General features: G+C 37.0%; 1 protein-coding gene across 2 annotated transcripts in view; it reads right to left on the bottom strand.

Annotated features, from left to right (window-relative positions):
• COPG2 (COPI coat complex subunit gamma 2) overlaps positions 1-13,339 on the bottom strand; it is a 162,683-nt gene that overhangs the window by 59,037 nt on the left and 90,307 nt on the right. For both annotated transcript variants that reach the window (XM_024249541.3, XM_054560634.2), the window contains exon 10: positions 373-506. In XM_024249541.3, the coding sequence (XP_024105309.1) occupies positions 373-506 (134 nt within the window). The remainder of the gene's footprint in view (positions 1-372; positions 507-13,339) is intronic.

Below are 13,339 nucleotides of genomic sequence, written 5' to 3' on the forward strand. Positions count from 1 at the left end.
AGAAATATTGACAGTTCTGAAAACAAATGGGCTTTTTAAACACCAATGAAAACTGTAAAATGTTTTCAAAAGTTTCATACGAGGAAACAGAAACTTTAAAAAAAAGCAATAAAGAACTATTATTAATAAACTATGTACATATAAATAAAATTCTTTCAAAAGTTTTATATAGAGAAATAGAAACATTAAAAAAAGTAATAAAGTAAGGAACAACTAAAATAAACTATCTACATATAAGCTATCAGAATGCAAAGGCTATTTATACACAGAGCTAGTGTTCAAAAAACATTCTTAATACCTATTTTGCAGATCTATGAAACTTAAAGCAAAAACTTAGGAACATAAAAGCCAGCCATCAAATATAAAACAAACCTGAAACAGCAGGTGCCAACTCTCTTGCAGTGCAGTTAGGAAGATGGATGATAGCTGAAGCAGCTTCATAAATAACCATTTCATGTTTATTTCGCAAGCAGCTCTCAATGAAATCAAACAGTGGACTTTCATGGCTGCCAATAAATATTTATAGGCCATTATTTAGATATCAAATAGAGAGGCAATATGCATAGAGATTAAAAGCACAGGCAGATTGAGAGGCACTTCTGGAATGGTGGATGAGGGATTTCTAAAACTTCATTTCATCACAAAGCAATTAGAACACTGGCAAAATTGTCAAAATCAACTTTTGCAGAATTCTAAGAAATTAATCAAAGATTTGCAACAATCCCAACATCTATTTAAGAAAAGTAGCTGAATCTTAGTAAAAATGGTGAGCTTTCTGGTGTTTTAACCTACTCATTCTCAATTTCCATGCACCTCTTCCCAGTTCCATAGTAGCCTTGGAAACCAGCAGCCTCAGAACCACAGTAACTGTGAATGCCAGCAGCCTAGCTACAAAAGCAGCTCTGGGCCAAAACCTCATCCCCAGAGAACTGTCACTATGTGACCTGTCTGGTGCTCCTAGAAAAGCCCTATTCACAGGCTAATCTTTATTTCACCTGACTCAAGAGCTCATTCAGCGTGAAAAGCCCTATGCCCAGGGAGTTTGTCCAAAAAAATCAGTAGTATTTGGTTAATCTTGCAGCTGCCAGAAGAAGCAATTTTAGCAGGGGCAAACAAGAGGCTGGCCAAAAAACTTAAAAGGAAAATTTGGGAAATGAGATGTCCTTAGGGGGCTTTGAAAATTTCTAAAATACTTCTGGGGATACAGAAGGTCATGTGCATGTGCAGGGCTAAGCAAACAGCTACTAAAGACCTGACAGAGCTCCACTCTCTAACCTTTGCTTGATTCTGAGGCTCTGCACAAAGCAGGAAGTGAAGGCTAAGGCAGAGCTGTGAACTCCCGGGGCATGGAAAGCATGCCCCAACATACACAGCACCCATTGGAAAATGATGGTTTAAAGCATTTAAGAAAATCTGTCAAATCATTATTTGTGGGTCAGCTAATCAAACAAAGACTTCAGTGTCTATACAAGATACAGAATAAAGACTACAGAAATAGTCCAGGAAGGTCACAAACAACAACAAAAATAACAAACCCCAGGGATAGGGAAAGGGAAAGTCTGATTACCAGTGTTGTCACATTATGATATTTAAAATATAATGTTTTTGACAAAATAATTATGAGACACACAAAGAAATACTTAAGTATGACCCATCTATGGGGAAAAAAAAGTAGTCAATAGAATTTATTCCTGAGGAAGCCCAGATGTTGAACTTACTAGGCAAAAACTGTAAATCAGCTAATATAAATATGTTCAAAGAACTAAAGGAAACTAAAACATTTAAATTAAAGGGAAGTACAACAAGATGTCTCATGAAAGAGAGACTACCAATAAAGTGACAGAAATGATTTTTTTTTTTAAGAAACCAAATAGAAATTCTAGATTTGCAAAGTGCAATGACTGGAATGAAAAATTCACCAGAAAAAGTTCAATAGCAGACTTGCACAGGCAGATGAAAGAATAAGAAAACTGGTAGATCTACTGAGATAAACCAGCTGATGAAAATAAAAAAAGAAGGAAGAAAAATGAACAGTGCTTTGGAGACCTGTGTAACATGACCAAGGGTACCAACATTTTGGATGCACAAAGGGGAAAAAGAACATAAGAAGAAACCATGGCCGAAAACCTCATAAGTCTGATTTTAAAAAAAACATTAATTTATGTACCCAAGAGGCTCAAAAAGTCTCAAGCAGAATAAATACAAAAATATTCACATATATACACATCAGAGTGAAACTGTTGAAAGCATAAAAATAGTCATTCTGACTGGTGTGAAATTGTATCTCATTGTGGTTTTGATTTGCATTTCTCTAATGATTAGTGATGTTGACCATTTTTTCATATGCTTGATACCATTTTGTACCAGTCAGAATAGCTATTATTAAAAAGTCAAAAAATAACAGATACTGGTGAGGTTGCAGAGAAAAGGGAATGCTTACACACTGCTGTTGGGAATGCAAATTAGTTCAGCCACTGTGGAAAGCAGTTTGGAGATTTCTCAAAGAACTTAGAACTACCATTCAATCCAGCAATCCCATTACTAAATACAAACCCAAAGGAATATGAACTGTTCTTCTTAGGTTTTGATGAGAAGGCGAGGATTAAAGAAAGACTGAGAGAGAGTTGGCGGCTCTACAGCAATGCAGGTTTTATGTCCAGCATAAGACCTGCAGAGGCGGGGCACCAGCTTAATGCCAGGGCCCACCTCTGCTTACAGGCTGGGGCAATTTTAGGCCTGGGAGGGAGGGGTCTGAGGGTTATGGCTTGCTGCCCGGGAGGATATTGATAAGACGTTCCCATGATGAGGTGGTTTGGCCCTTGTTCTGGCAGGATGTGACAGTGGACTTTTTCCCAGCAGAATGTGATAAGAAAGTCAGGCAGTCGGGCAGGATGTTTCTCACGGCCCAGTCCCCCAAGGAATGTTTCACTTTGATCAAGGTCTGTGAAATGACAAGGGGCTTACAAAATGGTACAGTTTGGACTAACAGTTCTACCATAAAGACACATGCCCTCATATGTTCATTGCACCACTACACACAATAGCAAAGACATGGAGTCAACCTAGATACCCAACAACAGTGGACTGGATGAAGAAAACGTAGTACATATACACCATGGAATACTATGCAGCCATAAAAAAGAATGAGATTATGTCCATTGCAGCCACATGGATGGAGCTGGAGGCCATTATCCTAAGCAAATTAACACAGGGACAGAAAACCAAATACTGCATGTTTTCACTTATAAGGGAAGCTAAACATTGAGTGCACACAGGCACAAAGAAGGGAACAATAGGCACTGGAGCCTACTTGAGGGTGTAGGGTGGGAGAGGATGAGGATAAAAAAACTACCAACTGGGTGGTACGACGCTCATCACCTGGGTGACAAAATAATCTGTACACCAAACCCCCATGACATGCAATTTACCTGTATAACAAACCTGCACATGCACCCCGAACCTAAAATAAAAGTTGGAAAGAAAAAATAATAAATAAATATATAAACAACAACAAAGAAAGCATAAGATAAAGATAAAATCTTGACAGCAGCAAGAAAAAAACTACTTATCACACTGTACAGGGAAAAAATCAGTATGATTAATGGCTGATTTCTCATCTGAAACAATGGAAGACAGAGACAGTAAAATGTCATATTCAAAGTGCTAAAATGAAAAAACAAGAATTCTATAATCCAACAAAACTCTCCTCCAAAACTGAAAGCTAAAAATGACATTCCCAGATAAGCAAAGACTGAGAGAATTCATTGCTAACAGACTTGCCTTGTAAAAATACTAAAAGAATAGACTGAAAGACTGACTGTAGACAGTGACATGAATCATCAGGGAGAAATAAAGAGCATCACAAAGTGTAAATATATTAATTGATATGAAAGAGTCTACAATTTTTCTCATTTCTTAACTACTGTGAAGAACATAAAATTGTATAAAGCAATAATTGTAACACTATATTGTCGAGTTCTTAACATATACACAGATAACACACATGCCAATAATAGCAAATAGGAGAGAAGGAACAGAACTATATTGGAGCAAAGATTCTAAATTTTACTGAAATTAAGTTAGTATTATCTGAAGTAGACTGTGGTAAATTAAAATGCTTATTATGATTCCTAGAGGAACACCTATGAAAAAACTTTTTTTAAAGTTAAAATATAGATGAAGGTATTAAAATAATATACTAAACATTTTTTAACTCAAAAGCAATCAAAGAAGAAGAGAGAAACAAAAAAGACAGGAAATTAACACAGAACAAATAGCAAAATGGCAAAGGTAAACCCAACAATAATTATATTACATTTGAATATACTAAATACTCTAACTAAAAGACAAACTGCTAGACAGGTTTAAAAAGCAAGATCCAACTACATGATGTCTAAGAGATACACTTTAGATTCAAAGACACAAATAGGATGAAATTAAAAAGACAGGAAAATGCATGCCATACAAACAGTAAGTGTAAGAGATCATGAACGGCTATATTAATAGCAGACAAAATAAGAGTTTAAGACAAAAATGTTATGCAACAAGGAGAGACATTACACAATGTTAAAGAGGTGAATGCATCAGGAAGATTTAACAATGATAAACATACTCATAAAATAGAACCACAAAATACATAAGGCAAAACTTGACAAAAAGAAAGAGAAATATATAATTTAAAAACAACAGGCCAGGAGCTGTGGCTCACGACTGTAATCCCAGCACTTTGGGAGGCTGAGGCAGGCGGATCACCTGAGGCCAGGAGTTCGAGACCAGCCTGGCCAACGTGGCAAAACCCCGTTTCTACTAAAAATACAAAAATTAGCCAGGCATGGTGGCACGTGCCTGTAATCCCTGCTACTCGGGAGGCAGAGGCAGGAGAACTGCTTGAACCTGGGAGGTGGAGGTTGCCGTGAGCTGAGATCTCACCACTGCACTCCAGTCTGGGCGACAACGTGAGACTCCGTCTCAAAATAAACAAAAATAATTGTTGGGGGACAAGATCTCAGCCCTGCTCACCAGCTGCCTGGATATAAACTCGGTGGTATTAGTGGGGCACGGTGGGAGAGAGACTTGCCTTGTTGGCTGTGTGGTAGCTGGGTTAGACCTGTCACTGGCAGCTTTCCCCCACTTTCATGGTAACCTGTATGTTGCAGCAGAAGCACCATAATCCCCCTGGGTACATAACTCCACGGGCCTGAGAACCATACCCCCATCTCCCACACCAGCTGCAAGCAAGCCCCACCCAAGGACAGTCTGAGCTCAGACATGCCTAACCCTGCCCCCTGCTGATGGTCTTTCCCTACCTGCCCTGGTAGCTGAAGACAAAAAGCATAATCTCTTGGGTGCTCTTTGGCCCCAACCGTCCCTTGAGAAACCCAAATACTTACCCAAGTGACCTCAGAGCAAGCTTGTATCCCCCCATACTACTGCAGCTGATGCTCTCTTGAAGGCGCCACCTACTGGCTGGAGGCCAACCAATTCAAGCCACTGCAGCAACTAATGAAAGAACAACCTTGATCCAAGAAAACAGAAAACAACAGCTAATTCAACTGCTTGTAACATCCTGGCTAACCAGAGGTCCAGAGTCAGTACACATGACAACTTCACTGCTAGCACAACCAGCATTTGAGAAAACCAGCGCACTAAACAAAACTACAACCAAGGACCCTCACAGAGTCCTCTTCACTCCCTTCACAACTTCTGGAAATGAAAGACACATTTAGAGAAATGACAAATACACTGGAAAGTTTCAATAATAGCATCGAACAAGTAGAAGAAAAAAACTTCAGCACTCAAAGATGAGGCTTTCAAATTAACCCAATCCAACAAGGACAAAGAAAAAAGAATCTTAAAAAAACAAAACACAACAAAAGAAATGAATAAAGCCTCCAAGAAGTTTGGGATTATGCTAAATGACCAAACCTAAGAAGAACTGGTGTTCCCAAGGAAGAAGATAAATCTAAAAGTTTGGAAAACTTATTTGAAGGAATAATCAAGGAAAACTTCCCCGGCCTCGCAAGAGACCTAGACATCCAAATACAAGAAGCTCAAAGAACAGCCGGAAAATTCATCACAAAAAGATCATCACCTAGGCATTTAGTCATTAGATTATCTAAAGTCAAGATGAAGGAAAGAATCTTAAGAGCTGTGAGGCACAAGCATCAGGTAAGCTATAAAGGAAAACCTACCAGATTAACAGCAGATTTCTCAGCAGAAACCCTACAAACTAGAAGGGATTGGGGTCCTATCGATAGCCTCCTTAAAAAAAATAATTATCAGCCAAGAATTTTGTATCTAAGCTTCATAAATGAAGCTTCATAAATGAAGCTATGAAACTAAGCTTCATAAATGAAGGAAAGATAAAGTTCTTTTCAGATAAACAGATGCTGAGAGAATTCGCCACCACCAAGCCAGCACTACAATAACTGCTAGAAAGAGTTCTAAATCTTGAAACGAAACGTTGAAATACACCAAAACAGAACCTCCTTAAAGAAAAAAATCTCACAGGGCCTATAAAACAATAACACAATGAAAAAAAACAAGGCATTCAGGCTACAACTAGCATGATGAATAGAATAGTACCTCACTCACATCTCAGTAATAACACTGAATGTAAAAGGGCCAGGTGAGATGACTCACATCTGTAATCCCAGCACTTTGGGAGGCCGAGGCAGGCAGATCACGAGGTCAGGAGTTTGAGACCAGCCTGGCCAACATGGTGCCCCGTCTCTACTAAAAATACAAAAATTAGCTGGACATGGTGGCGGGTGCCTGTAGTCCCAGCTACTCGGGAGGCTGACACAGGAGAATCACTTGAACCTGGGAGACGGACGTTGTGGTGAGCCGAGATCGCGCCATTGCACTCCAGCCTGGGCAACAAGAGCAAAGTCTCAAAAAAAAGAATCCACCAACCAAGTCTGCTGTCTTAAAGAGACTCATCTAACACATAAGGACTCACATGAACTTAAGGTAAAGGGGCGGAAAAAGGTATTCCATGCAAATGGACACCAAAAGTGAGCAGGAGTAGCTATTATATCAGACAAAACGGACTTTAAAGCAACAATAGTTTAAAAAACAAAGATGGACATTATATAATGATAAAAGCATTAGTCCAACAGGAAAATATCACAATCCTAAATATATATGCACCTAACACTGGAGCTCCCAAATTTATAAAACAATTACTACTAGACCTAAGAAATGAGATAGACGGCAACACAATAATAGTGGGGGACTTCAATACTCCACTGACAGCACGAGACAGGTCATCAAGACAGAAAGTCAACAAAGAAACGATGGACTTAAACTATACCCTACAACACATGGACTTAACAGATATTTACAGAACGTTCTACCCAACAACTGCAGAATATACATTCTATTCATTAGCACATGGAACATTCTCCAAGATAAACCATATGACAGGCCACAAAACAAGTCTCAATAAATTTAAGAAAATTAAAATTATACCAAGTATGCTCTCAGACCACAGTAGAATAAAATTGGAAATCAACTCCAAAAGGAACCTTGAAAACCAGGCAAATACATGGAAATTAAATAATCTGCTCCTGAATGACTGTCGGGTCATCAATGAAATCAAGATGGAAATTAAAAAATTCTTTGAACTGAACAATAATAGTGTATACAGACCTCTGAGATACAGCAAAAAAGGTGCTAAGAGGCAAGTTCATACTACTAAATGCCTACACCAAAATGTCTGAAAGAGCACAAATAGATAATCTAAGGTCAAACCTCCAGGAACTAGAGAAACAAGAACAAACCAAACCTAAACTCAGCAAGAGAAATGAAATAACCAAGATCAGAGCACAATTAAATGAAACCGAAACAACAACAAAAATACAAAAGATAAATGAAACAAAAAGCTAGTTCTTTGAAGATAAACAAAACTGATAGACCATTAGCAAGATTAACCAAGAAGAGAGAAGATCCAAGTAAGCTCAATTAAAAAGGAATCGGGAGATATTAAAACCAATAATACAGAAATATAAAAGATCATTCAAGGCTACTATGAACACCTTTTTACACACAAACTAGAAAATCTAGAGGTGATGGATAAATTCCTGGAAATATACAAACCCTCCTAGATCAAACCAGGAGGAAACAGAAACTCTGAACAGACCAATAACAAGCAGCAAGATTGAAATGGTAATAAAAAGTTTCCAACAAAAAAAAGTCTGACCAGATAAACTCACAGCTGAATTATATCAGACATTCAAAGAAGAATTGGTACTAATCTTATTGAAACTATTCCAAAAGATAGAGAAAGAGTGAATCCTCCCTAAATCATTCTAAGAAGCCAGTATAACCCTAATACCAAAACCAGGAAAGGACATAACAAAAAAAGAAAACTACAGACCAATATCCCTGATGAACACACACACAAAAATCCTCAACAAAATATAGCTAACCAAATTCAACAGCATATCAAAAAGATAATCCACCATGACCAAGTGGGTTTCATACCAGTGATGCAGGGATGGTTTAACATATGCAAGTCAATAAATGTGATACACCACATAAACAGAATTAAAAACAAAAATCACATCATCATCTCAATGGATGCCAAAAAAGCATTCGACAAAATCCAGCATACCTTTATGATTAAAACCCTCAGCAAAACCAGCACAGAGGGGATGTGCCTTAAAGTAATAAAAGCCATCTATGAGAAACCCACAGTCGGCATTATACTGAATAGGAAAAAGTTGAAAGCATTCCCCGAGAACTGGAACAAGACAAGGATGCCCACTTTCATCACTTCTATTCAACATAGTGCTGGAAGTCCTAACCAGAGCAATCAGACAAGAGAAAGAAATAAAGGGCATCCAAATTGGTAAAGAGGAAGTTAAACTGTTGCTGTTCACTGATGATATGATTGTCTACCTAGAAAACCCTAAAAACTCATCCAAAAAGCTCCTAGATCTGATAAATGAATTCAGTAGTTTCAGGTTACAAAATCAATGTACACAAATCAGTAGCACTGCTATACAGCAACAGTGAGCCAGCAGAGAATCAAATCAAGAACTCAACCCCTTTTACAATAGCTGCAATAAAATAAAATACTTAGGAATATATCTAACCAAGGAGGTGAAAGACTTCTACAAGGAAAACTGCAAAACACTGCTGAAAGAAATCATACACAACGCAAACAAATGGAAACACCTCCCACGCTCATGGATGAGTAGAATCAATATTGTGAAATGATCACAATGCCAAAAGAAATCTACAAATTCAACATAATTCCCATCAAAATACCACCATCATTCTTCACAGAACCACACACACACAAAAATCTTAAAATTCATATGGAACCAAAAAAAGAGCCCACATAGCCAAAGCAAGACTAAGCAAAAAGAACAAATCTGGAGGCATCACATTACCTGACTTCAAACTATACTATAAGGCCACAGTCACCAAAACAGCATGGCACTGGTATAAAAATAGGCAAACAGACCAATGTAACAGAATAGAGAACCCAGAAATAAACCCAACTACTTATAGCCAACTGATCTTCAACAAAGAAAGCAAAACATAAAGCGGGGAAAGGACATCCTACTCAACAAATGATGCTGGGATAATTGGCTAGCCATGCGTAGCAGAATGAAATTGGATCCTCATCTCTCGCCTTATATAAAAATCAACTCAAGATGGATCAAAGACTTAAATCTAAGACCTGAAACCATTAAAATCCTAGAACACTGGAAAAACCCTTCTACACATTTGCTTAGGCAAAGACTTCATGACCAAGAACCCAAAAGCAAATGCAAGAAAAGCAAAGATAAATAGATGGGACTTAATTAAACTAAAAAGCTTCTGTACAGCGAAAGAAATAATCGGCATAGTAAACAGACAACCCACAGAGCGGGAGAAAAGCTTTGCAAACGGTGCATCTAATAAAGGACTGATACCCAGAAACTACAAGGACCTCAAACAAATCAGCAAGAAAAAAACAAATAATCCCATCAAAAAGTGGGTTAAGGACATGAATAGACAATTCTCAAAAGAAGATATAAAAATGGCCAACAAACATATGAAAAAAATGCTCAACATCACTAATGATCAGGGAAATGCAAATTAAAACCACAATGTGGTACCACCTTACTCCTGCAAGAATGGCCATAATTAAAAAATAAAAAGATAGATGTTGGTGTGGAGATGGTGAAAAGGGAACACTTCTACACTGCTGGTGGGAATGTGAACTAGGACAACCACTATGGAAAACAGTGTGGAGATTACTTAAAGAACTAAAAGTAGATCTACCATCATCCAGCAAACCCACTACTGGGTATCTACCCAGAGGAAAAGAAGTCATTATATGAAAAAGGCACTTGCACACGCATGTTTATAGCAGCACAGTTCACAATTGCAAAAATATGGAACCGGCCCAAATGCCCATCAATCAATAAGTGAATAAAGAAAATGCGCTCTCTCTCTCTCTCTCTATATATATATATACACACACACACATGCGTGTGCACGTATATACACCATGGAATACTACTCAGCCATTAAAAGGAATGAAATAATGGCATTTGCAGCAACCAGGGTGCAGTTGGAGACCATTATTCTAAGTGAAGTAACTCAGGAAAGGAAAACCAAACATCACATGTTCTCACTTAAAGGTGGGAGCTAAGCTATGAGGACACAAAGGCATAAGAATGATACAATGGATTTTGGGGACTTGGGGGGAAGAGAGGGAGGGGAGTAAGGGATAAAAGACTACACATTGGGTATAGTGTACACTACTTTGGTGATGGGTACACCAAAATCTCAGAAATCACCTCTGAAGAACTTATCCATGTAACCAAACACCACCTGTTCCCCAAAAGCCTATTGAAATAAAATAAATAAAAATAAAAATAATAGTTGGAGATGTCTAGTCCCACCCAATAACTGATAGAACAACTAAGCAGAAAATCATCAAGGATGTAGAAGACTTGAACAACATGATCAACCAACTCAAGCTAACTGATTATAGAAAACATTCAACCCAGTAACTGTAAAAATACAAATTCTTTTTCAGTGCTAATCACTTCCAAGAACAAATTAAATACCAAGTCACAAAACAAATCTCAATACATTTAAAATGACAGAAATCATACAAAGTATGTTTTTCAACCAGAACTGTATTAAATTATAAATCAACAAAAGAAAAGAAACCAGGGAAATCCTTAAATATTTCTAAATTAAACACCACACTTCCAAGTAACTCAGGGATCAAGAAGAAATCAAATGGGAAATGAGAAAATATTTGAAGTTGAATGAAAATGAAAACACAACAAATCAAAATGTATAGGACTCAACTAAAGCAATGCTTGGAGAAAAATTTATTTTAGAAACCTATATCAAAAACAAAAAAGGGTCTCAAATCAATAACCTAGGCTTCCACATGAAGAAATTAGGAAGAGTAAACTAAGCCTGCAGCAAGCAAAAGAAAGGAAATAATAAATATTAGAGCACAGGTTAATTGACTAGAATACAGAAAAATAATAATAAAAAAAATCAGTGACACCCAAAGTTGGTTCTTTGAAAAGATCAACAAAATTCACAAACCTTCATCTAAAGTAACCAAGAAAAAAAGAGGAAAGACACAAATTACCAAAACCAGGGATGAAAAAGGGAACACATCACTATTGACACTAAAGAAATGAAAAGAATTATGAGGAACTATTACGAACAATTGTATGACAACAAATTAGATAACTTAGATGAAATGGAAAAATTCCTAGAAATACCAAACTACTAAAACTGACTCAAAAAGAAACAGAAAATCTAAATAATTTCTAATGAGTTGGTTATTAAAAATCACACCTCAAAAAAAAAAAAAAAACACACAGATCCAGATGGTCTCACCAGTTAATTTTATCAGATATTTAAAATAATAATAATACCAATTCCTCACAACTCTTTCAGAAAATAAATGAGAAAAGAACATTTACTACCCAACTAATTCTATGAAGCTAGTACTACTCAGATAAAAAAGCATGACAAATATTTCACAAGAAAATTACAGTACAATCTCTTCTACCAAAAACAAAAATTCTTAACAAATATCAGCAAACTGAATCCAGTAATATGTAAAAAGAATTATATACATAATTAAGTGGTATTAATCACAGGAACGTAAAGGTGGTTTAACACCAGAAAATCACATTATATATTACATTAATAATATAAAGGACAAAAACAACATAATCATCTTCATAGATGAACAAAAATCAATTGACAAAATTTAACACCCATGCATGATTTTTAAAAAACTTTTAATTTTAGGTTCAGGGGTACATGTGAAGGTTTGTTCATAGGTAATGGTACATGTTACATAGGTAAGTTCAACCACAATGGTTGAACTAATTTACACTCACACCAACAATGTATAAGTGTGTTGATAAAGACATAGAAAACTGAAATTCTCATACATAATAGAAATAGTATGGCTATTTTGGAAAACAGTTTGGCAATTTCTTTAAAAGTTAAATATAAACTTATCATATGACCCCGTTATTCTATTTATAGAAATCTTTGCAAGAAAATGGAAAAATATATGTACACATAAAGCTTTATACATGAATGTTCACAGCAGCATTATTCATAATAGATAAAAATGGGAAAAAAAAACAAGTGCCCATCAATTAATGAAAAAACCAAGTGCCCATCAATTAATGAACAAGTAAACAAAATTTGGTCTAGCCATACCATAGAAGAGTATTCAGTCATAAAAAGGAATGAAGTACTGATGCATGCTACAACACAGTGAACCTCAAAAATATTATATTAAGTGAAAGAGCATAAAGTTAAAGAAGTGAGGCAAGGTACAGTGGCTCATGCCTGTAATCCCAGCACTTTGGAAGGCTGAGGCAGGTGGATCACCTGGGATCAGGAGTTCACATCACAGGACTCTGCAGACAATCCCTGGTACCAGCTTGGAGCTGGGTAGACTTGCTGGGTGTCTAGACCCAGAAGAGAGACAACAATCACTGCAGTTTGGCTCATAGGAAGCCACGTCCATAGGAAAAGGGGGAGAGTACTACATCCAAGGAACACCCAATGAGACAAAAGAATCAGAGCAACAGCCTTCCGCCTAGACCTTCCCTCTGACAGAGCCTACCCAAATGAGAAGGAACCAGAAAACCAACTCTGGTAATATGACAAAACAAGGCTCTTTAACACCCCCCACCCAAAAAATCACACTAGTTCACCAGCAATGGATCTAAGCCAAGAAGAAATCCTTGATTTACCTGTAAAAGAATTCAGGAGGTTAGGTATTAAGCTAATCAGAGAGGCACCAGAGAAAGGCAAAGCCCAACACAAGGAAATC

The sequence above is a fragment of the Pongo abelii genome, chromosome 6, assembly GCF_028885655.2.
Source record: "Pongo abelii isolate AG06213 chromosome 6, NHGRI_mPonAbe1-v2.0_pri, whole genome shotgun sequence".
NCBI lineage: Eukaryota > Metazoa > Chordata > Mammalia > Primates > Hominidae > Pongo > Pongo abelii.